Source organism: Pseudonaja textilis, chromosome 1 (assembly GCF_049901715.1).
Source record: "Pseudonaja textilis isolate UNSWEBS1 chromosome 1, rPseTex1.2, whole genome shotgun sequence".
NCBI lineage: Eukaryota > Metazoa > Chordata > Lepidosauria > Squamata > Elapidae > Pseudonaja > Pseudonaja textilis.
The window spans coordinates 78232886-78257376 of NC_141990.1; the positions used below are offsets into that span (position 1 = coordinate 78232886).

The window sequence follows — 24491 nt, forward strand, 5'->3', positions numbered from 1 at the left end:
ATAAATGAAAAATGCTTCCTGAAGATTGCTTGTCCTGTTTTTATGTTCCATTTGCTTAACATCCCTGTGGTAAAACAACTGACATAATTGTGAGAAGCCACCACTGATATTGTCAGATGTTGCAAACCATGGTGTGGAGGTTATAGGGAACCTTGGTAAACCTTGTCTATGGTTTTAGAATGATAAATTAAGTCACTATATTTGTAGCAAAGCAGATTCCTTTTGTAGACAAAGGGGAAATGGTTATCAATATCAATTGGCTGCATTTCCTTGTGTCAAAAACATTTGTTACTGTTTGAGCCATCTGAAGTATACATCCCCATTGCTACCCATCCGAAAGAGCGTGTAATTTACCTAGTGTAATATTTTTGTGTGTACTAAATAGTATTTTGTGTATACTTTTTCAGACAACTCTTGGTTTTTTTTACTACTGTAGCTGATTAAAAAAGGGCATGTCGTAAACATAAAAAAAAACACTTGATCATTACATTGCTACCTACAGTTATAACATTACACATTTAGGAAAAAAAAAACCATATTCTTCCAGTATAGTAACTTTCCAACAAGTTACCTATCATGAGGTAATTTATACATAATGAAATAAACAATGTGAATTATTCATGATGTCAAATCTATGAATACTGTTGTGTCTAAACAGATACATGAGTCAATAGCATCATGAAACTACTGGTGTTGAGTGGATTAACATATGACTATGATTTGGTCTTGAATGAAGTAACTGAAATTCAGCTTTGCTTGCCTGAAGTTGCCTGTGACTTTTGATATATTTGCACAGTATTTTTTTATTAGACATTTCAGAAGTTATTTTTTACTCAGTAGAAGAAATGTTTTTAAAAACTGGTCAGGACAACATTATTTATTTATTTATTTAAACCTTTGCCCTGTTTTGCTCAGGGCGAGTGGCATAAATTGCAATCAGTGGCATAGAGTACGTTACTAGAAAGATTCAAGTTTTAATAAGGCATCTCACTAGGCAGCAAGTTATATGATATAGTGCCAACAGCTGGATACCACTTCAAGTAACGTAATAAAAATTACTTTCATTTGCAATTTATAGTCACTTCAATTAACTTGCTATCTAATGCTTTTTATTAGCATGTAAATGACCTGCCACAAAGCTGTTAAATTATCTGTGTTGCAGAGAATATCGTCAGTAACAGTATACTAGGCTTCCTTTTAATAGGTGTTCATTTTTCATCTTAAGATGCAGCCATAAATAATCAGGGATGCTTCTGGTTTCCTTATTAAAGGGGGGGGGGGGGTTTAGAGCAATCTTCCCTAACCAGCTGTCCTACGCCAAGGGCAACAACCTTCTCAGAAGGGGATGGTGGGAGTTACAGGCAACCCAACTAGAGTGCAAAATTATTTATGTCTTCTAGTAAGCAAATGTTACTGCTACATACTCTTTTATTTGATTCCATTTTTGAAATATTGCTGGAGACTATAATAACCTACTTGATTTGGCACTTCCGACTTTGTCTTAAGGTTCATTTAATTAAAAAAAATAGCAATATGTTAGCTAATTAACCTTTAACCTTGCATCATATATATATATCTATATAGGAATAGGCCATGACTTGTTTCTCACAAACCATTTTTAATATTAACAGAATAAAAAAAGCCCAAAATACATGTTGCGTTCCCCCCCCCCGCCAATAAAAAAGAAATTAACTTCACTTCTTCTTCTAAAGCAGGGGTGTCAAACTGGCAGCGTCACATGACATATTGGGATTTCCCCCCCTTCACTAAACCGAGGGGGGTGGGGCCAGCATGTGACGCATCTGGCCTGCGGCCCACAAATTTGACCCCTGTTCTAAAGCAACATAATTCTTTGATCCTAGATTTTAATTTCTTGCCTGAATTGTAAAGCTAGATCACTGTATTTTTTACGATGTAAAATACCGGTAATTGTGCACAAAAATATTAGCCTTTCAGTGTCCATACTAATTAGTGTTTTCCCCCCATAACCCACCGGACATTTTATTAGCCGAAGAATACTTGAGATTTAAAATGAGAAATGAAGCCACTCATCTGTGTACCTGTATTATTTCCTACCTATATCATATATGGGTAGTTTCTTCCATAGGTAATATATTCTTATATTAATCCAAACAGACCCAGATCTAGGTATATAATAGAAAATTAACAATGATTTCTGCTATGAGGTGATCTGTAAGGGAATACATCTCTTGCCTTTACCCCTTCAGGCTCCGATTCAAAACAGGCTAGATCTAGAACCACATTGCTCAAAATACTGTATATATTTCCATGTCTTCATACAGGCATGTTTCTAAAATCCTAAAGAAGGTTTTCTATCACAGCTTGAACTTGAATGGCTATTTTGGATACTACCAGCCCCAAGCTTACCGTGCCACTTCTAAAACCACCTTGGATTTTCCTCTATATTATATGACAGCTATTATTAGACAGAATCAGACTATCATTTTTTTCTCTTCCCAACTGGCCTTTTTGAAATTCAAATTCATTTCCTACTTTGCATACACTGATAACAAGGATAAAAAATAATTTATGGTTGTGAACTAGGGTTCTAAGCATGCAGTTGGCTCAAGAATGACAGAGTACCTCTTAGTATATAAAGCAGAATTAACTCAGCTTTTTACAGTAGAAAACTACAGGGCAAGCAACCACTTGTGGGATGGGATTCAGAAATGAGCAAAGTGCAAGTAAAGGGTATTTGAAGCAGGCCTCATTTTTGCACACATGCATATGATAAATACTTGTTATTGAATTTACTATTAAACTTGAACTAGAAATCACCAAGGCGTGAGAAGAGATGAATGCTATACCATGCATAGGGGTCCCCAACCGCTGGGCTGCGGCCCACTACTGGCCTGTAGCCTACTTGGAACTGGGTGCATGAGAGGTGGGCTGGCACAAATGCGCAGCTCCACTAGTGTGTGGTGCGCCAGCACGCATGCATGCATACAGCTCCACTTGCACAAGTGGTAGCAGACCACTACTTGCGGAGCTCCCCCCTCCCGGACTGCCAAGCCCAAAGATTGGGGACCATTGCCGTACATAATTTGCTGAACTTCCTTCTATCATAAAGTTCATAAAGTGTTTTTCTAGGAAAAAAACGTACAAAAATGAGTTCATCGTTTTAAACTGAGGTCAGAGCTTAACCCTGAGATATAGTACTACTGTTGCCATCTTCTCCAAATGTGACCCAGTGGCTGAAATCCCTTGGACAGGAGTGTTTCAAATTTTGTGAAGCAGGAGGTGGATTGGCTGGTAACGGCTGGATCACTGGCTGGCAAGCAGCAAAGTCTACTTCCAAGTCTAGCAAATTGGTATTTTCCATTGGACAAGGATTGTCTGAAGCTTGCTCTTGTTGCTGAATCCTCAATGGAGAAGTTTCCTGTAGGCCACCAATCAATTCTAAACCAGTCTGCCTCAAGAGCTTAGCATCATTGTCTTTTGAGCTGATCACCACTGTTGAAGCAAGAAGAGAGGGTTCACTCTGAGAAGATGGCAGTGCGTCAGAATCCATTGTGGAAAAATATGGTGTTGGAACGTTATTGTTGGAATTGAATGTCAGCCCTTTTAGAAACAGGTTATTGCTGTTCTGGAGTACTTGCAGGTGAAAATCGGGAGGAGCAGACTTCTTTCTTCTTGGGGGAACTCTTGGAGCCTGAGCCAAGTTCAGAGAAGGAATATGAGAACTTTCCTCTAAAAGAGACAAGGGAGTTGGTTGCCTTTCATTGCTGCTGCTGTTGCTCCTCTCAGTAATTTTGCCAGGATGCATGGTCCTTGGCTTAGGAATAGGAACAGTCTTAAGAGAACCAGTAATAGTTGTGGTTTCCGGACACGTTTCTGGAGATGCAGAGGAGAAGTGACTCACGGTTTGCTCAAGCTGCTCTTCTGGAGAAGGAGGCTGAGGGGAAAAAAAAGGACGATTAATTGTTTTTCAACCAACCTTTCATTAGAAACAAAGCTATCCAGAGTCATCTCTGGACCAGATGGGTGGCACATAAATTTAACAAAGAAACATTTCTCTCTTGCTCTTAAGGGTGTGTGTGTGCGTGCTTCTGGTAATACAAACGCCAGTGTGGTTTGCTGTCCCTATACTTTACACTTGAAGAAACTATTTAATCAGTGTGGTTTGTAGTCATAAGTGTTTTACAATATAGCAATAAACCTTGTAGGATTTTTACGATTTTTAAGCCAAAGGGGAAGCATGAAGAGCAAATATCTACAAAAGGCCTACAATATAGCCCACTATTTAAAATCACGAAGCAGAATTCCCAGTAAAAACCTTCCAAGTCTTTAGTTTAATTTACTTTATTGTCACTGCACCTCGTACAACGAAATCAAACACCATCCTCAGTGCACATCATGACCATGAAAATAAGCACAACACACACCCTCCCCCTCCACATATTGAACCGAAAACCCCCGACACCGCACCAATACTGCACTACACAGCAGAATTCAAAAGAGCTACTGCCCTGGGATAGAATAGCGCTACTTGAATCAGATTTCCCTAATCCCCACTCCCCAACTATTAAGGGTTCAATTCAACAGAATCGATACTTGCCTCAATCACAGGAAAAGAGAGTTTTCAATTCTTTCCTCAGGTCTCAGTTAGGCTCTACACATTTCTTACATTTGTTTTAGGAAAGGAGGTCTATAAGCAAAATATGAAAGCTCTATCTTCCTAAATACATCTCAGACACAAAACTCCCCACAAAAATGGAAGTTCTTGTAATTTACTTGCAAACACTAAATACGTCATCTATATGAAGGGATGATTTCTGTGCAGAGGGAAGAGCCTTATATTGACACTTACACATCCTGGCTTGGCTCCCATTTTCTGCAAAGGCGCAGGTTTTTTGGGAGTTGGGACTTTAGGTGGGGGGCGCTGAGGTATGAGGACTGGGGCTGGCTGGAGGCCGTGAAGAGGTGCTGAGTTTGGGCCACCGGGAATGAATTCAGGTTTAGTCACAGTCTGAGTTCTTGCTGGAATGGAAGCCAAGGATTCCTGGGGTGTTACTGAAATACAAAAAATGCATTCAGTTTCTTTAAAGCATTCAATATATCCAATGTAGCATTTGTTTCTAACAGTGCATGTTACCACTTGCATAAAACCTGCCAACATCTAGGGTAAAAATGCATGCCAAAGAAAAGGATTTTTACCAGCCTTACTAATTGATAAGGCAAGGAAGGACAAAGAACAATTTGAATTTCAAGACTTTTTTCCCCCATTTATTTTATTGGCATAGAAAGTTCATTCTCAGCATCAGCCACTTCCTTTTCAATTCAGAACATGAGAAAATGTTTTGCAAAGTTTATCTTGTTGGGAAAATGTTGTTGTGCCTTATAGGGATAACTTTTAAGTGTTCACAACTATATTGTGAAATAAAATCAACAGGTAAAATTGACAATCAACCTTTACTATACAATATTTAAAAGTGATGTGTTCACTGCAGTTAAATCTAGAATCTGTCCTGAAACACTCAATTCAGAAAAAGTTGGGGAGAAGGATTGTGAGATGGTACCAGACAGGAGGAATAGTAGTTCCTGTACGAATGGAATTTAGTAGGAAAGATTTCTAGCAAAAATTAAGATTTTTTGGAAAAGAGTTTTTCTGTCTATATTATGTTTGAAGCCTTACTGTTCTACCTTTTATTTTCCACTTTGTTCTCTAATCCTAGGTTTTTTTTATTATATAATCTACTTCCCAACCTTCTTTAATAAAGCTTGTGTCCTTGTTCTGCTTTAACTTTTGCTTAACTTGCCTCTTTTTCCTGGATTTACTGGTCTATCTTTCTCCTTCTCCATTTCCCCTTTGTATGGCTTGTTATGACCCTTTGACTCTGGACTGTTGCCACTGCTTGGTAGAGCTCTATGTCTTCAAGTGTATTTTCTAAATCTTCCAGTGCCTGAGAATTTTACCAATACCAGTGATGGATAATATTCTGGGCTGCTCTGAACCTGTCCTCAATTTGGCCATTCTGTGTTGCTAGAACTTGGATGTGTTACTAGCTTTCCACCAGCATCTGCACCTCCCTCAAGAGCTCAGTTGGTATTCTGTTAGAGCTAATACTCCATTACAATTTTTCCCCATTCTTATCAATGCCAAGGCTTTCTTCTCAGCTTTTAAAACTCCAATTTAAAGCATCCAGCTTTGATTTAAACACATTTGATGAAGAGGAACTTCCTATGAGGAATTAGTCTCCTTGATAAATAGCTCTTGCTATAAGAATCTTCCTAATGCAATCTGTAACTTGACTCCATTATTTTGTATTCTGCATTTTGAATGACAGAGGACAGATTGTAATTGTCTTCTGTGTGACATGTTTTCAAGTATTTGAAGAGTGCTGTCGAATTCCTGCTTTGCCATCTTATTTTATTTTTTATTTTATTTATTTGTCAATTGTTTACGAGATAAGTAAAAGTGTATACATAATTATGAATACATGAAATGAGTACATATAAGAAAAATAAAAGAAAAATAAAAGAAACAATAGGACAGGGACGGTAGGCACGTTGGTGCGCTTATGCACGCCCCCTACAGACCTCTTAGGAAAGGGGTGAGGTCAATAGTAGACAGTCTAAGGTTAAAGTTTTTGGGGTTTGGGGAAGAAACTACAGAGTCGGGTAGAGTATTCCAGACATTGACCACTCTGTTGCTAAAGTCGTATTTCCTGCAGTCAAGCTTGGTGCGGTTAACCTTGAGTTTGTATCTGTTGTGTGCTCTTGTGTTGTTATGGTTGAAGCTGAAGTATTCATTGACAGGTAGGACATTGCAATGTATGATTTTATATACCATGCATCTTCCCCACTTTTCATCTTCTTCAACCTCTTTCCATATGTCCAAGGTTTTAGTCCCCTAGTCATTCTCACTGACTTTCTTTGAACTTGTCCCAATTTCTCTGAATCCTTCTTAAGTGTAGTGCTCTAAGCCAAACACAGTAATTGGCAGGGCCCCCTGATCAAAGCCAAATAAAGTGGAACAATTCCCACAATTCTATTGATGTAACCTAGTTAAATTTGTTTTTTTTTTGGAGCCAGGTCACTCTTCCCAGATCTTATTAACATGTACCATTACCAAGCTACATAGCCCCTATCCAATACTTGTGAGTTTGGCTTTTTTGTTTTCTAAGTAAAGAATATCATCAAAGCTTCTAACAGGAAGCCGGCCATACCTCCTTTTGCTTGCATCAGACACCGAATGGCTTCCTCAGCTTCTTCTGGGGTGGTGGTTTTGATCTGTTTTACGTTGTATGGCTTACTAATTCCAGTTCGTGATTTTGGCTTGCAGGAAAAGGTAAAAATAAAGGAGAAATAAAAAGAGAGTCTAGAGCAGTGGTTCCCAACCTTTTTTTCGCCCCGCACCCCTAAAGAAATTTCACTCGAACCTTGCACCCCCTGGAATTTATATTTTGCTCAGTTAATCCATTGCAAAAGAAAATAAAAATGCCAACATATAGCCAATATCTATTATTTACCTGGACTTTTCTCGCACCCCCTGGAATATCGTCTCGCACCCCCAGGGAGTGCGAGCACCCCAGGTTGGGAACTCCTGGTCTAGAGGGAAGATAAATCCAACAGCTGCCTCTTCTATAAAGCAGTATATAAACATGAAAGTAGCCTTGCTTTTTTTGTTCCCAGCGGGTCATCATTTTTTTTACTGGTCATGTCTTCATGAAACTTAATTTACAGCATATAGAGGAACATCTCCTCTTACATATGCCTTTCCTTTCTTTAGTTGCCAGACACGTATTAGTAATTACACTATTCTTTGTCTGCTTTCTACTTACTCAAAGCAGCTACTGGATTAATCTTCCCCAGCCTGGTGCTCTCTGGATGTGGATTATAGTTTCCATCAACCCAGATAGATGGCTATTGGGAATTATGGCAGTCCATCTCATCCCAAAAGCACTAGGTTAGAGAAAGTGCTTTATATTTTCCAAAAATATCCTATTTAGGATGCTGATAGTGGTGATTTAGAGCTCAAGACCTTCTTGGTATTTTGGTGCTTCTCATAAGAGAACCTTAACTTAACATTACATTGAGTGATTCTTATCATTACTTGAAGTGCTTGTACTGAGCTACTCACAGGGTGCTGTGGTGCTCCTGGAAGAAGCTTTGCTGTATCCAAGATGGAGGACAGGGAGCAGCTTCCTGAAGAGATGGAACCATCTGATGGAGATTTTTTCATGGGCACTGAAGCTGTAGGGAAAACACATAAATAATTTCTTAATGGGAGGTGGTGTAATATAAGTACACAAATCCAATATTGACAGGTTGGCCAGCTTTTGATTTTAAAAATCCTGAAAATAATTGTGCCAAAAAGGTCATAAAATGAGATGCAACTTAGTTAACAGGTGTCTTGTGTAGCAATGGAAATTTGGGGCTCAATTGTGTTTGCAAGTCAAGGACTACCTGTATATAGTTCAAGCAGATGCAACAGCTAGCTGAAAGTTAGCACAATTTGGACAACAGTGGGAAATGGTTCTCCAGAATGGTTCTTTGTACAGGACACAAATCCAATTTTTCTTGGCAAAAAAGATTTAGAGGAAACTAAATATTCCTGTGTACAGTGTTTGCAACCTTGCTTTCCTCATGTGTTCAAGACTTGACATTTCAAAAATCAGGACATTTTTCTCCCACCGAGTAGAAGCTCTTGGAGAAAAACCACAAACTCTGACCTGGTGGGGGAGGTCGCTGGGGGGGCTGAGGCTGCCGAGGCCTACCGGGCACGGACAGAGACCTGGTTGGGGAGCGACGACAGAACTCCGCACTTCCTTCAAACTCTTGTTTTAGTTCAACCAAGTCAGCATCATCTAGTGAACGTGGCAATAGAATGTAAAATTAGAAAACAAAACACTACTGAGGAAAATTGATGCCCTTGAAATTATCCAGGAAGGAAGGAAACTGAGAAATAACCATTCAACACCTAATATTTGCTTGCTACATGCAGAAAATTCCCAAGGGTCCTATGAGTCACATTCAATCATTGACATCTATCAATGTATCAGAGTTAATCAACTGAACCAGTCATTCATTGCCTCCTGTTATTCCTAGTGGTGAAACAACTAGTTATAAAGGAGATTGCTCAGAAATCAAGTGGCCTATTCTGTTAATCCTCCAGAATGATGGCACAAAAATTTGAGCTATAATGCCGACTCAGAAAGTATAATAATGAACAAATTGGGTCATTCAAAGATTTCCAAAACTGATAATGAGTGCATATAATGCCCCCAAGCAGTAAAGGCAAAAGGTATGGATGGCATACCTACATTCACACACCTAAACCGCCCCAATCAAGTTTGTTCATTAATCCTTAAGAAGAGCTCAAATTATGATGTATCTCCAGGGCAACATCACGCTGTCCCAGAAAGTCTTAAGTCATTAACAGAAAAACCAATTATATCATTAATTATCTGAATAGCTCTAACGTAGAAATAACTTTTGTCTACTTAATTGGATTTACTTATTCCAATAGAAAAGCCTTCTTGGAGTGACCCAACCAGCATTTATGGCTATGGGTTCATTTATCTTTCATCATGAAAGGATGGATACCTTTATACCGACATGGTTTTCTTCCAGCAAGATGTGACTTGTTTGCTTGTATGGTAGATGCCATGCTGACATATTCTGATCCATCTCCCGACTCTTCCGTTGTTGATACAGTTTCTGTTTCAAAGGATCCGGCACACGACGTTTCATCCAAATAATCTTCTTCCTCATCTAAGATATCACCTAAATTGGAAAATGTTACCGCAGAATGAGAAAATTGAAGAAATATTGTTTTCTTCCAACATTTTAGCTAAAACAAAGGGGATTGGGTTTGGTTTTGTTTTTTAAAAAGAAATTATACTGATCTGCAAAGAGAATAGCAACCCATCCCAGTCAGGCTCCATGGAGAAAAAGGCCTCCTGACCAGACCTTATACATTTACCTACATCTTAGGCGACCTACCTTCTGATTCATAATCTAAGCTTGAAAAATCAAAATTTTCCTCCAGCAGACAGGAATTTGCTGTGGGTGACATAGGAGCGATACTGTCGCGTTTCCTAGCAATTTCCTCTTGAAGACCTTTCAGCCAATCTTTGGTTTTAGGACAAATCTTCACAATCCTGCCTTTAATCTAGACATGAAACCCCAATACATTATTTTTTCCTGCAATCAATCAAACTATTACTCATAAGCAAGTCAGATATTAATACAATGTAAAGCAATGCAGGTAGTCCTCAACTTACGACCACAATTATTGAGCCAACATTTCTGTTGCTGAGTGTAATATTAGCTAAGTAGTTTTTGACCTCTTTTTTCGACCTTGTTACAGTTGTTAAGTGAATCACTGAAGCTGTTAAGTTAGTTAACACTGTTATTAAGTGAATCTGGCTTCCCCATTGACTTTGCTTGTAAAAAGCTTGCAAAAGGTGATCACATGACCCTGGGACACGCCATGAATATGAATCAGTTGCCAAGTGTCTGAATTTTGATCATGTGACCATGGGGATGCGGCAACCGTCATAAATGTGAAAAACAGTCATCGAGTTGTAACTTTGAATGGTCACTTAATGAACTGTTGTAAGTCAAGGACTACTAGTAGTCTGTTCAGTGAATTGAAGACAAAAGATTTTAATGTATATTTAAAGAGCATGGATGCTATTGCAGATTAGAGATATTTGATTTTTTTCAGGGTTATTTCCCAATTTATATTCGATGAAATTCTCCTTAAAAGGCAGCTAATTTATCTAATGTTTCCAGTATAATATGGAGAGTATTCCAATTACCTATTATGTAGTTTAAAATATTAGCCTCCAGATGTTTTTATCAAATCCCTAAACAATACAAAAATGGATTTTTGAGGAGAAGAACAAAAGGTGATATATTAAAAATAACCAACTATGTCATGACCTCCATATAAAAGCTCATTACATTATAAATGAATTTATTCGTTAAGGTTTCAAAGAAATCTTCTTGCTTAGAGGTATTTTCTGGTTTAACAACTTGACATTTTGAAATCAATTCTTTGGGAATCATTTTAACAGCTAACTTTTTAAAAAGCTGATGAACCTGAAACTACAAGCTGGTGTTCAGGGAAATATCAATTTTATATGAGAAAGATGTCTATATTTGCCACCAGCAAGGCAAACAATGTTGGCTGGCTTTCTCTCAATGAAATAGCCATCATGAGGGGATTTACTTGGTCACTCAGGTATTTCAAATAGTACAAGTAGCTTTAATTGATTTGTTTTACCTTGATGCCATCCACATCAAGAACGTGAAGAGCAGATCTGCTTTCTGAAAACGTAACCAACATTTGACCTCCATTGATCCTAACAAGGATAAACACAGATCAAATAAACTCTATATATCTTGACAGAACTACAGTAATTTCTAATCAGCATCCAATAAGTAGATAAGAAAGCTGAGTTATTTCTTATTTAAAATGGTGGATTAATGATTGAACATTCATTAATTATTGAACTATTATTACATTAACAAGTTCTAGGCCATCAGTGTTCTCTAACATCATTATATTTTATTGGCATGGATCCCTAATTTTTTACTCCACAATTTAAAGGAAATTTGATTAAAAATTTGAATAATTATTATTTGTTTGTTTAAGATTTATAACCCACTCTTCTTCTGGAATTATATTAATGGAACAATTCCTTTATATACAAAGAGTCTCTTTCCATGAAGGGAAAATTCTCTTCAAAATTAAGATCCAAAGATTACTTTCTAAAACGAACATCTTATTTTACCTGACAAGCACAACAGTGCCGTAAGTCTCAAAGATCTGCATAAGCTCCATCTGACAATCCTCAGGAAATTCATCTTTCTCTTCAGGGGAACAGTACAATAGAGACACCACCACTGTAGCATCTAGAGGCCCCTGAAACGATGATACTTCATGGAAAACATTATCCCTAGCAGACACATCAACCTCTTGGATTTCCACTTCCACAATAGCTAAAACAGGCCTACAGAGAAATAACAAGGAAAGAAAAAAAGGTAATAAGGATCACAGAAGGCAGATAAGAGGACAGAAGATAAAATGCTGACAGGTTTTTTAAAAAATCAGTTGTCAAACCCAACTATTTGAAATCACTTAGATCTGCTTAATATTACTGTTTGATTACTTGGCTTCTCAAACTATTATTCAGCATAACTTATGCAGCATACTACATCTGTTTAATAATGAAAAGCTGATAGCTGATCCTATAAATAATTGCCTAACAGGGGAAAAGGCAATGGATAAGTAGTCACAGGGAGGCTTGAAATTATTTATTAATTACATCTGCTCATTTATCTACCCAAGTTGACTCCACACAATTTCCAGGAGTCCAGAGACACAATAAAACAATCCTAACAATTACTCTGTTATTTAATTTGGCAGAGGTATTCTTGGCACACAACATTGTTTTTCCCCCCAGTCCTCAGATTGTGTCTATAATATGTCCAAGTTTATTCGCAACTAAAATACATGTACAAGAATGAAGAATGATAGTTAGCGGGTTAGATTTAGGCCCTCCAGCTATTGCAAACTAACTCTTCCAGCAGCTCTAGTCCGTACAAAGGTAAGTGACAGTTCTACCACTTCTGCTCCAAAAATGCCTCATTAAGAAACAAGAAATGAATTTTGACTGATACAAGAATATTCTATATATTCTCTATAGTTCACAAAGCAGATGGAAATGTTGGAATATCGTTCTCCATAAGATCTGTAAAAGGCTTGGTGTTCCTGAGAATCTGGCAAAATGCTACTGTGCAAGGGATAACATGGGAATCTCTCCTGGAACTCCTAAAGTTGCCAAGTATGTCTATGGAGATTCTCAGTCATCCAGGTCATGGATGATCCCAAAAATACTTTTTTCAAGAGGCAACTGGACTTTCTGGTTTTTCTTTGAAGACATTTCACTTCTCATCTAAGAAGCTTATTCAGCTCTCAGAGCTCTCTGAGCCAAAGAAGCTTCTTGGATGAGAAGCAAAATGTTTTAAAAAAAAACAAAAAACAGAAAGTCCAGTTGCCTCTTGAAAAAAGCACCTTTGGGAAAAAGCATGGCAATATTGTTGTGAGGTTGAATGGATAACTCAACCGTTAAGGCAAAGCCCAGCCCTATGCCATAAATATATAAACATGTATATAGGTTATTTTTCTATAAGGTCTGCCAATTTTGATGATACTGTTGATACAAGTGCAATTTGAATTATCAGATTTGGGGCGTGTGTTACCAACATATGATTAAAAAAACCCACTAGCATGTCTATAATAGGACTAAACACAGATTCAGAATTGTCTGCTACATCTATCACTGAACATCCATGATTATTCCAGTGTCACACAATCAGTAAGAAAAGCTGATTGAGTTCACATTATTATTAGTACTTGCCTTTTAGTTAATCTAATAACCACATAATCATTTTAGGGAGGACATAGGTGTCTTTGTGACAAATGATTAAATATGTTGTTGTAATTTCACAATGCAACCCCTGTGACTTATGTACTATATGTGTTTCTAATGTCAGGTCAGTGGTAAAAAAGGTCTGTGTTTAAATGTGATGTCACCGTATACAGGGGATATAAAAAAATCTATACATCCCTGTTAAAATGTCAGGTTTTTGAGATGTAAAAAAATCAGACTAAGATAAATCACTTCGGAATATTTTCCATGTTTGATACAGCACATTAAATTATTATTTCCCCACCCTCCCTGGGTAAAAGGTTTCAGTTTGTTTTTCAATCAAATAATACAGCTTATATGCTATTTCAAAGGTAGAAAAATTCTAAAATAATTTATTTTGGTCTGATTTTCTTTTTTAATATCTCAAAAGCCTGGCATTTTAACAGGGGTATCCACTGCACTTTTGGCCATTTTTGATTATTTTTATACTTAAAAGGGAATGGAGGAAATGGGCTTTACATCTACACTATCGGTTTAGCAGGAATCAACCTAAGATTCATTTCAGAAATCTTGCAGGTTAAATCCTTAAATGACTAAAGGATCTTATGGACCTGAACTAAAGACTACCAAAAGTTATTTTTGCCTCTCAACAATGGTCAATATTTGTGATAATTTAGAGTTGCTTTATAATAAATCAGATCTTTGGTTCAACTAGCCCAATTCTATTTATTCTGCTTCCCAGCAGTGATTTTCTGAAGTCATAAAAAGAGACCACTTTAAATGGAGGAGTTATCTGTTATGTCTGGGTTTTATAAGGGCAAAACATGTATTCCATGACACTCCAGAAGAGAAGATGCTACCTGTGGTCACTGGCCTGGAGCTCAGCTCTTCCATAATACATCAGGGCACCAGGAGACCAAATGGGTCCGACTTTGGTTTCAGCACTGAGATCACTATCAAGAAGACTGACTTGTCCTGCTATGAAAAAACAAAACAATAGATTTAGAATTAAGAGTCATGAAGGCAAACTTTCAAGCATTGCTCCAGAACCATGTGCCTGATTCACACATAACAGCAAACCACAATAGTTGAGGGCTTTTTTTTACTTAAGCCATTCATCAGGGTTTTAGAAAAACTAAGTGAGATGCATGAGCCCATTTACTAAATTGAAACTAAACAAACTCACCATTATTTTGACTAGGTATGTTGCCTGCATGATAGCTCCTCACTCATTTGGCACCAAATAAACAAGAAGGGTATAAATTATTTATATAATTATATTTAAAGGAGTCTTGCAACAGGACAATACAATGATGATAAATAATACCAATTCCTGTAAGTTCATTGTTTACATGACCACTCATGAAGTTAAAGGAGTAATTTGTGTTCTGTTACACACACACACACATACACACACACACACACACGGGGGTGGAGGGGTGAGGAGAGGAACTGACACAAAACAGCATTTCCAAAATGTCTTGGGTGCAAAAAAAAAAAGGTCTTCAGTGATTACTAATCTAATTGAGCATGAAATATAATTAAAAATCAACTGTTAGTTTGATAGAAACCAGAGCAAGACTATCCTAGTATTTACTGTAAGTTAATGAGTAAAATTCTTACTGAATCAAACTTTCAGCACACAAGTAAATATTTTAAGTAATGAAAGAAACACTGGATTATTTCTTAGATCAGCATCATGCCCTCTTCCCAATAAATATTTTCTCAGCGGTGTGAACTACATTCCATTAACAAAATAGTATTCTTTGCAAAATTACACATGGAGTTTCAGAACTGAGCACTGATTTTTATGTCGAAAATCATAAACAACTAAAGCCACTGTATCTTAACCTTGATTACTTTAAGATGCGAAGGTTTCAACTCCAAGAATTATTTAGTCAGCATGGTGGCTGGGGAATTCTGGGAGTTGAAGTTCTTAAAGGACATCTTAAAAGCTGCCAAAATTGAGAAACACTAATGTAAGCTAAAGAATTCCCTAGGAAAGAGTAAACAGGACCCCACCAACCTGTTTTATCAATTGGAAGTTTCTTCCTCCACCAAAGAACTCTGTCAGTCCACGCTGGAGTTCTACATTTATCACTTGTATCATAAGCCTCAGAGCCAACATCATATTTATATGTGGGACCAAAATTGATAGTTCCTTCATGAAAGTCCTTAAAAATCTATGGAAGAAAATATTGATAATCTAAAATAAGTTTTATAGCGATAGCCATGCATGTCATCTTATCTCCTCTCATCTCATTCTGTATCTACTGGGAAGGCTTTCAATGGTTTACAGCACAATCATATAAACAATAGCACAATAAAACATTCATGCTACAATTAACTCTGCAAGTGCAAATAAAAACCACACAACTTCAATAATACGTACAAACTACTGTATTTTTCGGACTATAAGACACACATCAGTTTTAGAGGAAGAAAAGAAGAAAAAAATCTGCCTCTGCTGCCCCTTTGCTGCCGCCGTGGCCTGTTTGCCGTGGCCCATTTGCCGCCCCACTTCACCATGGCCCATTCACTGCCGCTGCACCCTGTTTGCCATCACCTGTTTGCTGCTGATCACTGTGAATGGGTGACAGCAATGATAGGCAAAGACAATCCACATTGCCTAGAACAGCTGATCGGCACTGCACCACCACCACCACCTCCCCCACTGCCATATTCGCTCTATAAGATACACAGACATTTCCACCCACTTGGAAAAATACGGTAACAAATTAGAGGCCTCATTTCAAACTTTAAAGATCCTCTGAAATAATTTCATTTTTAATAACTGGGAAGAGAAACTGGTGAAAAACAGCAGCATGGATATTGATCAAATTTCCATTTCCATAATGCTGCGATTTTCATTTGCCTTCAGGTAGTCCTCAAGTAATGACAGCAATGGGAACTGAAGTTTATATTGCTAAGCGATACAGTTGTATCGCTTAGCAATGACAATCAGGGAGCCAGGAAGCCATCCCATGAACATGGTGGCCCATTGGTGGGGGTTAGAGTGGCTGCTGTTGGATGGGGAAGGAGTGTGAGTGGTTGGGGAGGTATAGAATGAGTAAACAGGTTGCGAGTGTGTTGGGGTGTGGGGCGACTGCTGCTAAGTATGGGAGGGTGCACAGGTGATGTATAGCAGGGGATGTATGGCACAAGCATAGCAAGGTTCAGGGAAATGTGTGAAGGTGTATGAGTGGCAGGTGCAGCAATGCTCTGGGGCAGGGGTCCCCAACCACCGGTCCCGGCCGGTACCGGTACGTGGATCAAAGCTTGGGTGCCGCCATCTTGTTTCAATGGCGCTTCCGGGTTTTCAGTTGCTTCTGGATTTTCGGCTGGAAAGTGCTTCTGGGTTTTCAGTTGGAAAGCGGTGTTTGGGTGCTCGTGCCTTAGTTTCGTCGAAGGTGGGGGGCTTTGAACAAAGAGCCATCCCGATGGCGGTGGAGTCTCGCGTTACTCAGGTACCAGTCCGTGGGAGAATAAATAATCGTGAAACTGGTCCCTGGTTCCAAAAAGGTTGGGGGCCACTGCTCTGGGGGATATGCAATTGACAGAGGAGATATAGAGTGAGTGCGGAAAGGTTGGGAAAGGTACACAAGGGAGTGATTGTGGCTGGTGAGGCAGGACTCAAGTGCAAAGGGCCCGAGGGAGGATTTGCAGGTTAGGGAGACTTACCTGAACAACTCGTGATCTTCCCTGCCGGCTTCCCCATTGATTTTGCTTGTGGGACACCAGCAGGGAAGGTCGCAAATATTTGATCAGGTAACTGCAGGATGTTGCAAACATTGTAAGTGTGACAACTCTACCTTTCCACTGGATTTCTGTTGCTGCAGTTGATCAGATTCCAAGAGAGTCTTCCAGTCTTGTCGTTTGAGAAAATAAAATACTTCTTCATAAGTCAAGTCGATGCGATAGTTGAAATCACCACACCAGAAAACATAGTCATGAGAAAACATACTTCTTCCCTGTTTAAAGGAAAACACATTAAACAACAGCATTTAAAAAGTCTTCATCAACTCAGTATATAAAGACTGGTTGTTTTTTCTTCCGTTCACTTCCTGGATAAGTCCCTGCAAGGTTTTTCAGTGGTGGCTTGCCATTACCTACTTCCTAGGGCTGGGTGAAAGTGACTGGACCAAGATTTCCAAACTGGCTTTTTTTTTTTTAAGTTAGGGGTTAACTGAAATAAAATTAGTTTTTTTAAAAACCAAGTTCATCGGCTCTTAGCATCAATCTATGGGCCCCAGGGGATCTCAGATAGAGAGCCCCTGATCTAAATAATCTAAAAGATACTGCATATATTGTTGGAAAAGTACCATAAACAAAACAAATGAGTCCTAAATAAAATTATCACTAGAGGGCGCTGTTAATAAAGCTATATAATAATAAAGGTGAATTTGCCAATGTATTTTGCAAATGTAAACTGCTTAATTAGGCAATGATCCATATGGACATTTATAAGAGTTATTCTGCAAAAATTGAAAACATCTTTTTAAGATATTAAAGCTTCTAGCACATCACTGACTGAGTTATACTCTCAATCCTGGAAACAGAGAAATAGCTACTAATACCTTTTAATCTTTAAAGAATGTTTGAAGAAAAAAACAGTGCAGATATGAAAATCTAATGAAGTATCCCACTTGTCACTATAGCAAATCAATCTATTCTTTGCCAGTAACACAAATAGGATAACAGTCAGATTTTAGAAAGAGTTGAGTTAAAGATCTAACGATTACAACATGATTTTGTCATTGCTCTAAGTTCTGAAAATTAATAAGGATGCATGGTGAAAGCATGTTCAGTGGAAATGGCAGTACTTTGTAATTTATTAAAAAGAATGTGCACTCTTTCCACCAGTAAAACAAGTGAAGGACTTCAGAAACATGTGAATATACTTAATTAGAAGGAAAACAGTAACCGAAGACTTAATATACTTCCTTTCGTAACCCTGAAGCCATCGCTTCCTTCTTTCATTACCACCTGACTTAATGACATTATCAAATTGCTTCTGTGACCCAGCTGGCCACAATCACCTTAAGAAGCCTCTTCCTGAAAGCTACAAAATGTTTTTGGGGGGGAGAAGAAACAAGATTTTGCAGATTTTCTGCAATTTGCTGTGTGTGGTTAGAATTTCAGCTTCTATTTTAGTTTTATGTTGTTTATGTTAATCAACAAATAAAAGGTATGTTACACTAAAGGATTAAATTATTAACATTGATAAACATAACATTTTTAAGGGAGCGGGAAAATTATCTTCTCTACCAAACCAGCACTAAAATCTTTATTGTATTGTTTGAAAGTCTTCTTTGCTGCCTTATTGAAAAAAGATCAATCCCTTGTCACAAATCAGGTGCTGATTTCTGCTTCCACTGCTGTGTGGTAATTCAGCTTTAGTTTTAGCTAATCCCTATGCCTCCAAAACGTACAATTCTTGATGTTTTGATAGCTTCTAAATACTGGGGTTATAATCAGCAAGAATGTATCCCAAACATTTAGCAAGTGATCTGGGGTCAAACTAACAAAGGGCAAGATCAAATATTCTGAACTAATTTTCTGCAGGATGCTCATAATAAAATATTAATGAAGGCTACCATATACAAGACAATACATATTGTTGTATTAATGCCGTGTTTTTTTTACTTCTTTTGCTATCACTATCTCTGAATTTCAAAGCCTATATTCTTTATATATCACAGCATGTATTTACAATACTATGGAACAAATTCTGAAGTTGCCTTATAAACCTTGGCCCAAGTGCATAAATCCCTTCCAGGGATTTATTACTGATTTCTTATTTTGCAAGTATTATAAGCCTTCCCAGTTGATTCTGAATGGTACAAAAGTCCAATCTTCATAAATTCAGATGAAATTTTAATGTAACAATATAATAAAAATAGCAATAGCAAGAGACAAAATAGTAGCAAAAATTGTACATAGCAATGCAACAAAACAGCAAAACACCAATCTTAATATAAAATATCTAATTATACACAAATACATATTTAAAGATAACAATGTCAATAGGAGCAACAAGATAAATAATGGGTAAAAAGACAAAAATATTTTTAAAAAGAAATACCATAATCAATGGATTAAAATTAAAATATCATTCCTAATAACATAATTCCAATCCTGGTGGTTTAATGGTACAGTCTCATTTTAATGGGTCTTCTAAAAACCAGGAGGGAAGGCGCCATTTTAATGTCAGGACGCAAGCTACTGCAAAGAAAGGCTGCAGCTGAAAAGGTTTAAAAGTCCCTGTAGTGACATTCCCTAAGACAAGGGTATCAAACTTGTGGCCCACGGGCCGGATGTGTCATATGCTGGCCACCCGCACTCCCGGTTTAACGAAGGAGGAAAAGTTGCAATATGTCACATGATGACATGAGTTTGACACCCTTGCCCTAAGAGAAAGGGGCCTGGGTTGAGCCATCTTTAATCTTTACAGGTAAGCACGAAAGGAGATAGTAGTTCCCCAAATGTCTAGACCAGTGTTTTTCAACCTTGTTAACTTTGAGATGTGTGAACAATTCCCAGAACTCATGCTGGCTGGAGAATTCTGGGAATTGAAATCTACACATCTTGAAAGTTCTCAAGGTTCAGAAATATTATTCAGTGTTTTAAAGGGGATAGCAAGCACCTTGAATTACATCTGGAACCATACTGGCAAGAATAGATACATAAAGTGCTGCATTCTAGAACATTTTCTCTCTCCCCACTCCCCAAATCCTAATCTTTCCTACTGCCTCTATTGGTTTTTTGCTTCAGGTTGGTAGGTAAAGAATTGATCTATTAAAATGTAATCGTTCAGGACTTAAATTTTTAAAGAACTGGAGTGGATGGATGGACAAATGACCTGGTGAAAAAGTGATTGGTAACAGAGAACACACATTACATGAACACACCAAGTGTAATAAGGTAAATTTGGGTAAAAATAAAAATCACATGCACGCAGGTGTTTTTCCCAATGTGAATTTCTATCCTGAAAAATGTGCAAATTCAGCACCCGCTGTAAATGAAACTTTCCCCAGGCCTTACCATTGGGAAACTCAGTTTCTGAGTGATCTCTTTATAGTCTTCATTCCGTTCTTTTATCTGAGACTGACCAGCTGTCAAATGGCTACACACAAAGCATAAGCTGGAGCTATGAAATTGGAAACGGATAGCAACTGCTCCTTTGTTTCCAGCTTTTCCTCTCATCCCAGTCTTCACTGTGTCCATTGCTATGTCCCTGGGCAGAAGATGATAAAACCCAAAGCAAAATAAAAAAATAAAAAAATTAAACCTTTAGGAAGAATTTGAAAATTCTGAACAAGTAATTTGTTTTAGTTCTTGGTTCTTTTTAAAGAGAGCATTTCCCATTCATGGATGGAATGAGGATCCACTGGAGATTCCTGATGGAAGAAAGAATGGACAAGTGATTGTCAAATGCTGGTACTTCTTCCTTAACTCAAAGGAAGTTTGAGTTTATTTTCCTGGGCAAAACTTCTTTTAAGAATTACCAACAGGTAAGGTGAATCTGCTCATGGCAGATCTAAAGGGCTTTTCCTATTTTGGATCAAAAAATCATACACATCTGGTTTGGCATAACAATATTTTGAAGGTTATAAATGCAGCCAGAACTTGAGAGAAACAACTGGATGCCTTTCTTTAGTCTGCCGATATCAATCTATGCAGGCAGCTATTTTCAAGGAATATGTCATTACACTTGCTTTGAATACAATTTGGTAATGGAGGGCACAGTGCATTGCAATAAATATCTCAAAACCCACTTGATTTATTATGTCAATTATTCAAGTAGAATGCAATTCAAAGAGAGCAATTTATTGAGCACAGCTCCTATGTTTGTTCTTCTTTCTTTTTGACATGTATTGTAGCTTTCTATTGCCCAGCAACTGTATATTTTAGAAACTGTGTGTGCGTGTGTGTGTGTATCTTAAACTGATAAAAACATTTTTTTAAATTGAATAACATAGAATAAAATGAAAGTAATTCAACCAGCAGAATATAAAACAGCCAAAGTATTTAAAAAATATTCTATGAAATAACTTGTTTGAATCCTAAAATAATTTTCTGAATAAAAAAATCACCTAGTACCAAACAGATAATAGCAATGATAATATTAAGCATGTACAAGTGCTTCTTTCCTATTCAACCTGACATCTGCGTTTTGCTGTGTCTTTGATGAACGATGGATGAGAGGAAAAATGCATAAGGAATACTGCAAGTGCTCTGCCTAAGTGTGGTTTACACATGACATGAACACAATCACGATTATCATAGGAAATGAGTTTGGTCTAATTTTTATGGAGAAACAGTGCATCGGTCTCCTAGCACGACATATATACTCAGGAACAGATGCAGGAGTAGGAAAGAATCAAAAGCCAATGCTTGTTTTCAACTCTGAACATTTGGCTGTCTTCCAAACACAATTAATATTTGAAGTGCTAATTATATAAAGAAATGCGGGAGGGGCAAACGATAATTCATCTCAGAAATACAGGAATACAGAAAATTCAATTTGAAAATCAAAGTAATTGTCCCAATTCACCCTGGTGAGAAGAACCAACAAAACCAAATATGTAACTTCAATTTTCCTCTAGGCCAGGGGTGTCAACTCGGTTTCATTGTGGGCCGCATCCAGGTTCTGTTTGACCTCGAGGGCTGGGTGGGTGTGGCCAACTTGACATCACTTGTGTTGGGGGCACCCCTCCCAGGCTCCATTTTTGGTTGAAACAGTCTCCTGCAGTGCTCTGCCAGTGAAACGGAGCTCGGGAAAACTGCACACGGCCCTCCCAAGCTCCTTTTTTGCTGGCAGAGCACTGCAGGAGGCTGCCGCAGCCAAAAATTGAATTCAGGAGGGGTGTGAGTAACGCTGAGCTAGCACAAGTGACGTCAAGCTGGCCAAGGCACCCTGAGCCAGTCCTTTGCTATTTCCAGGAGAGCCCCACACAGGCCCCTGCTCTAGGCCATATAAATCAGAATTAGAAATAAACACTGTTGTTCCTTAATTATTATTTCCATAAAAGAAAATCTACAATCTCTTCACAAAGTTGTCACGTAAAAATAGAAGCAAGAAGAACTACCTTATATAGGGAACATGGAAAGGTCTTACAAAAATGAAGAGGCAAACACCCACAAGCTGTGCTGAGGTCAACAGAATATATCGATGTGTCCTTGAAAGAGCCTTCTGTATCTGTTCTCCCCATGTCTTCCTATTGGTTGTGCTAAAAAAAAAAAAGATGTATGTTTTTAAACATACTGTTTCATCAAAGAATTTAACAAAATTCCATGAAATGTTCTATGGATTTGAGCAAAATGCTTTTTAGTCCTAACTATGGACTAAATTAATAGGCCATTGTTCAATTATGTGTATTATATATACATATCATATTTTAGAATTTATATGATGAAGCTAAATTAATATTGAACCTAAATTCCCTCTCCCATAGTCAGCAATTTTGACGAAAGCCACTAAAGATTGTTTCTCTTTCTTTCTCAGCAGTCCTGTTGAGCACAATTGCTTTTTCTGTGGCCATGAGCTGAAAGAAAGCTCTTTATAATTATATGTTGCAAGTGAGATATGTGGGTACCAGAGCATGATATGCAGAGTGTTGGCATACAAGCACACTCCTAGCCATTGGCTCATTACCAATCAATCGATGTGCTCTTTGTGGTCACAGGATTGTCAGTTCTAATGTGTTCATATATGAGTAAACATCAACTGTAAACATATATGAATAAACATCAACATTCATATATGAGTAAACATCAACTGGTGACTTTCAGCTGAACATGGAAATTATTTCTACTGAAATGTATTGCACTTGTATCAGATGATACAAGTTTATTGCGAAGGTCCTTGCAGATACACAAGTCATTATTTGATTCTACAGTCAACTATTAGCAATAGCAATAATACTTAGACTTATATACCACTTCATAGTGCTTTATAATGGTTTCCAGAGTTAGCATATTGCCCCCAACAATCTGGGTCCTCATTTTACTGACCTTGGAAGGATGGAAGGTTAAGTCAGTCAGGATCAAAGTCCTGGCAGTGGGCAGTGTTTGCCTGCAATACTGAATTCTAGCCACTGGGCCATCACGATTTGTAATAGTTTTATTTATTATAGTTATATAAAACCACTGAAGAGTATTGCACCCTGGCTAGTTTATAGCGTGTAGTGTTAAAATACATTTTAATGACAGAGCATCAAGTAACTATTTGGACTACAAAAATACCTGGTATAAAAATATCTATATAAAGAAAGATAATTAACAAATACTGAACAAATTCATTTCAGGAAATTAAGAATACTTTGGAAAATAATAAAATTTGTGATAGCTCTGAAATTACCACAAGTAAGAAATTCAATGAGCCTCTCACACAGAACTTGAGACATAGCAGTTCAAAAAATTCAATTTCAACCTACCTCGCATTCACAATATTGCCAGCATTTAATTCTACCATTTCTTCAAATCCTACAGCAAATATGTCAACGGGACACTGATCATCTGTTGTGATGGGGAGGGAAAAACCAAACATATGAACTTAATCTAATCATTCCATTTCAGGAAAGGAGATAAACACAGTAATTAAGCCTACCTTCCCAAATGCACATAATTAGTTCCTACTAATTCTAAAAAATTCTAATCCTATCTAAAAAACTTTGTTACTCTTACAATGCAACTGGGCAGTCCCAAGTGACATCCTCATATATTCACACACACATACAAATACATACATATACAATAACCATATTTTATGTCATATCACCTGTAGGACTTTTTATTACCTTGAAACTCTGAAACCCCACAGAGCTTAGGGGAATCAAGTAACCAATCTGTTAATTCGCTGGTACCAAGGATATTACTCTTAAACTGCTTGCCTCCATTTACATTCCAGGTCCCCATGGCAACACGAATTCTCTTGAAGTTTGTGAATTCAAATTGACGCTCTGACATGATGTTCAAAGTGCTTGGTGTCACTAATGGAGATGAAGAAAGAGAGGAAAGAAAGGTATTTTTTCCCTTAAACTATGAACCATGGCACTAATTGCAAATTATCTCTTGATA

The 24491-nt window shown here is 37.6% G+C and overlaps 1 protein-coding gene across 1 annotated transcript in view; it reads right to left on the bottom strand.

The window, feature by feature from the left end:
• Window positions 1–873: 873 nt before the first annotated feature.
• Window positions 874–24491, bottom strand: part of SYNJ2 (synaptojanin 2) — a 48875-nt gene continuing 25257 nt past the window's right edge. The window contains exons 12-27 of the mRNA XM_026705052.2: window positions 24212–24403; window positions 23849–23930; window positions 22502–22642; window positions 20454–20646; window positions 17222–17380; window positions 15436–15592; window positions 14270–14387; window positions 11769–11987; window positions 11258–11336; window positions 9970–10138; window positions 9571–9750; window positions 8697–8831; window positions 8105–8217; window positions 7191–7299; window positions 4832–5034; window positions 874–3916 (exon numbers count right to left, since the gene is read on the bottom strand). Coding sequence (XP_026560837.2) covers window positions 3161–3916; window positions 4832–5034; window positions 7191–7299; window positions 8105–8217; window positions 8697–8831; window positions 9571–9750; window positions 9970–10138; window positions 11258–11336; window positions 11769–11987; window positions 14270–14387; window positions 15436–15592; window positions 17222–17380; window positions 20454–20646; window positions 22502–22642; window positions 23849–23930; window positions 24212–24403 — 3005 coding nt within the window. The 3' untranslated portion in view covers window positions 874–3160. The remainder of the gene's footprint in view (window positions 3917–4831; window positions 5035–7190; window positions 7300–8104; window positions 8218–8696; window positions 8832–9570; window positions 9751–9969; window positions 10139–11257; window positions 11337–11768; window positions 11988–14269; window positions 14388–15435; window positions 15593–17221; window positions 17381–20453; window positions 20647–22501; window positions 22643–23848; window positions 23931–24211; window positions 24404–24491) is intronic.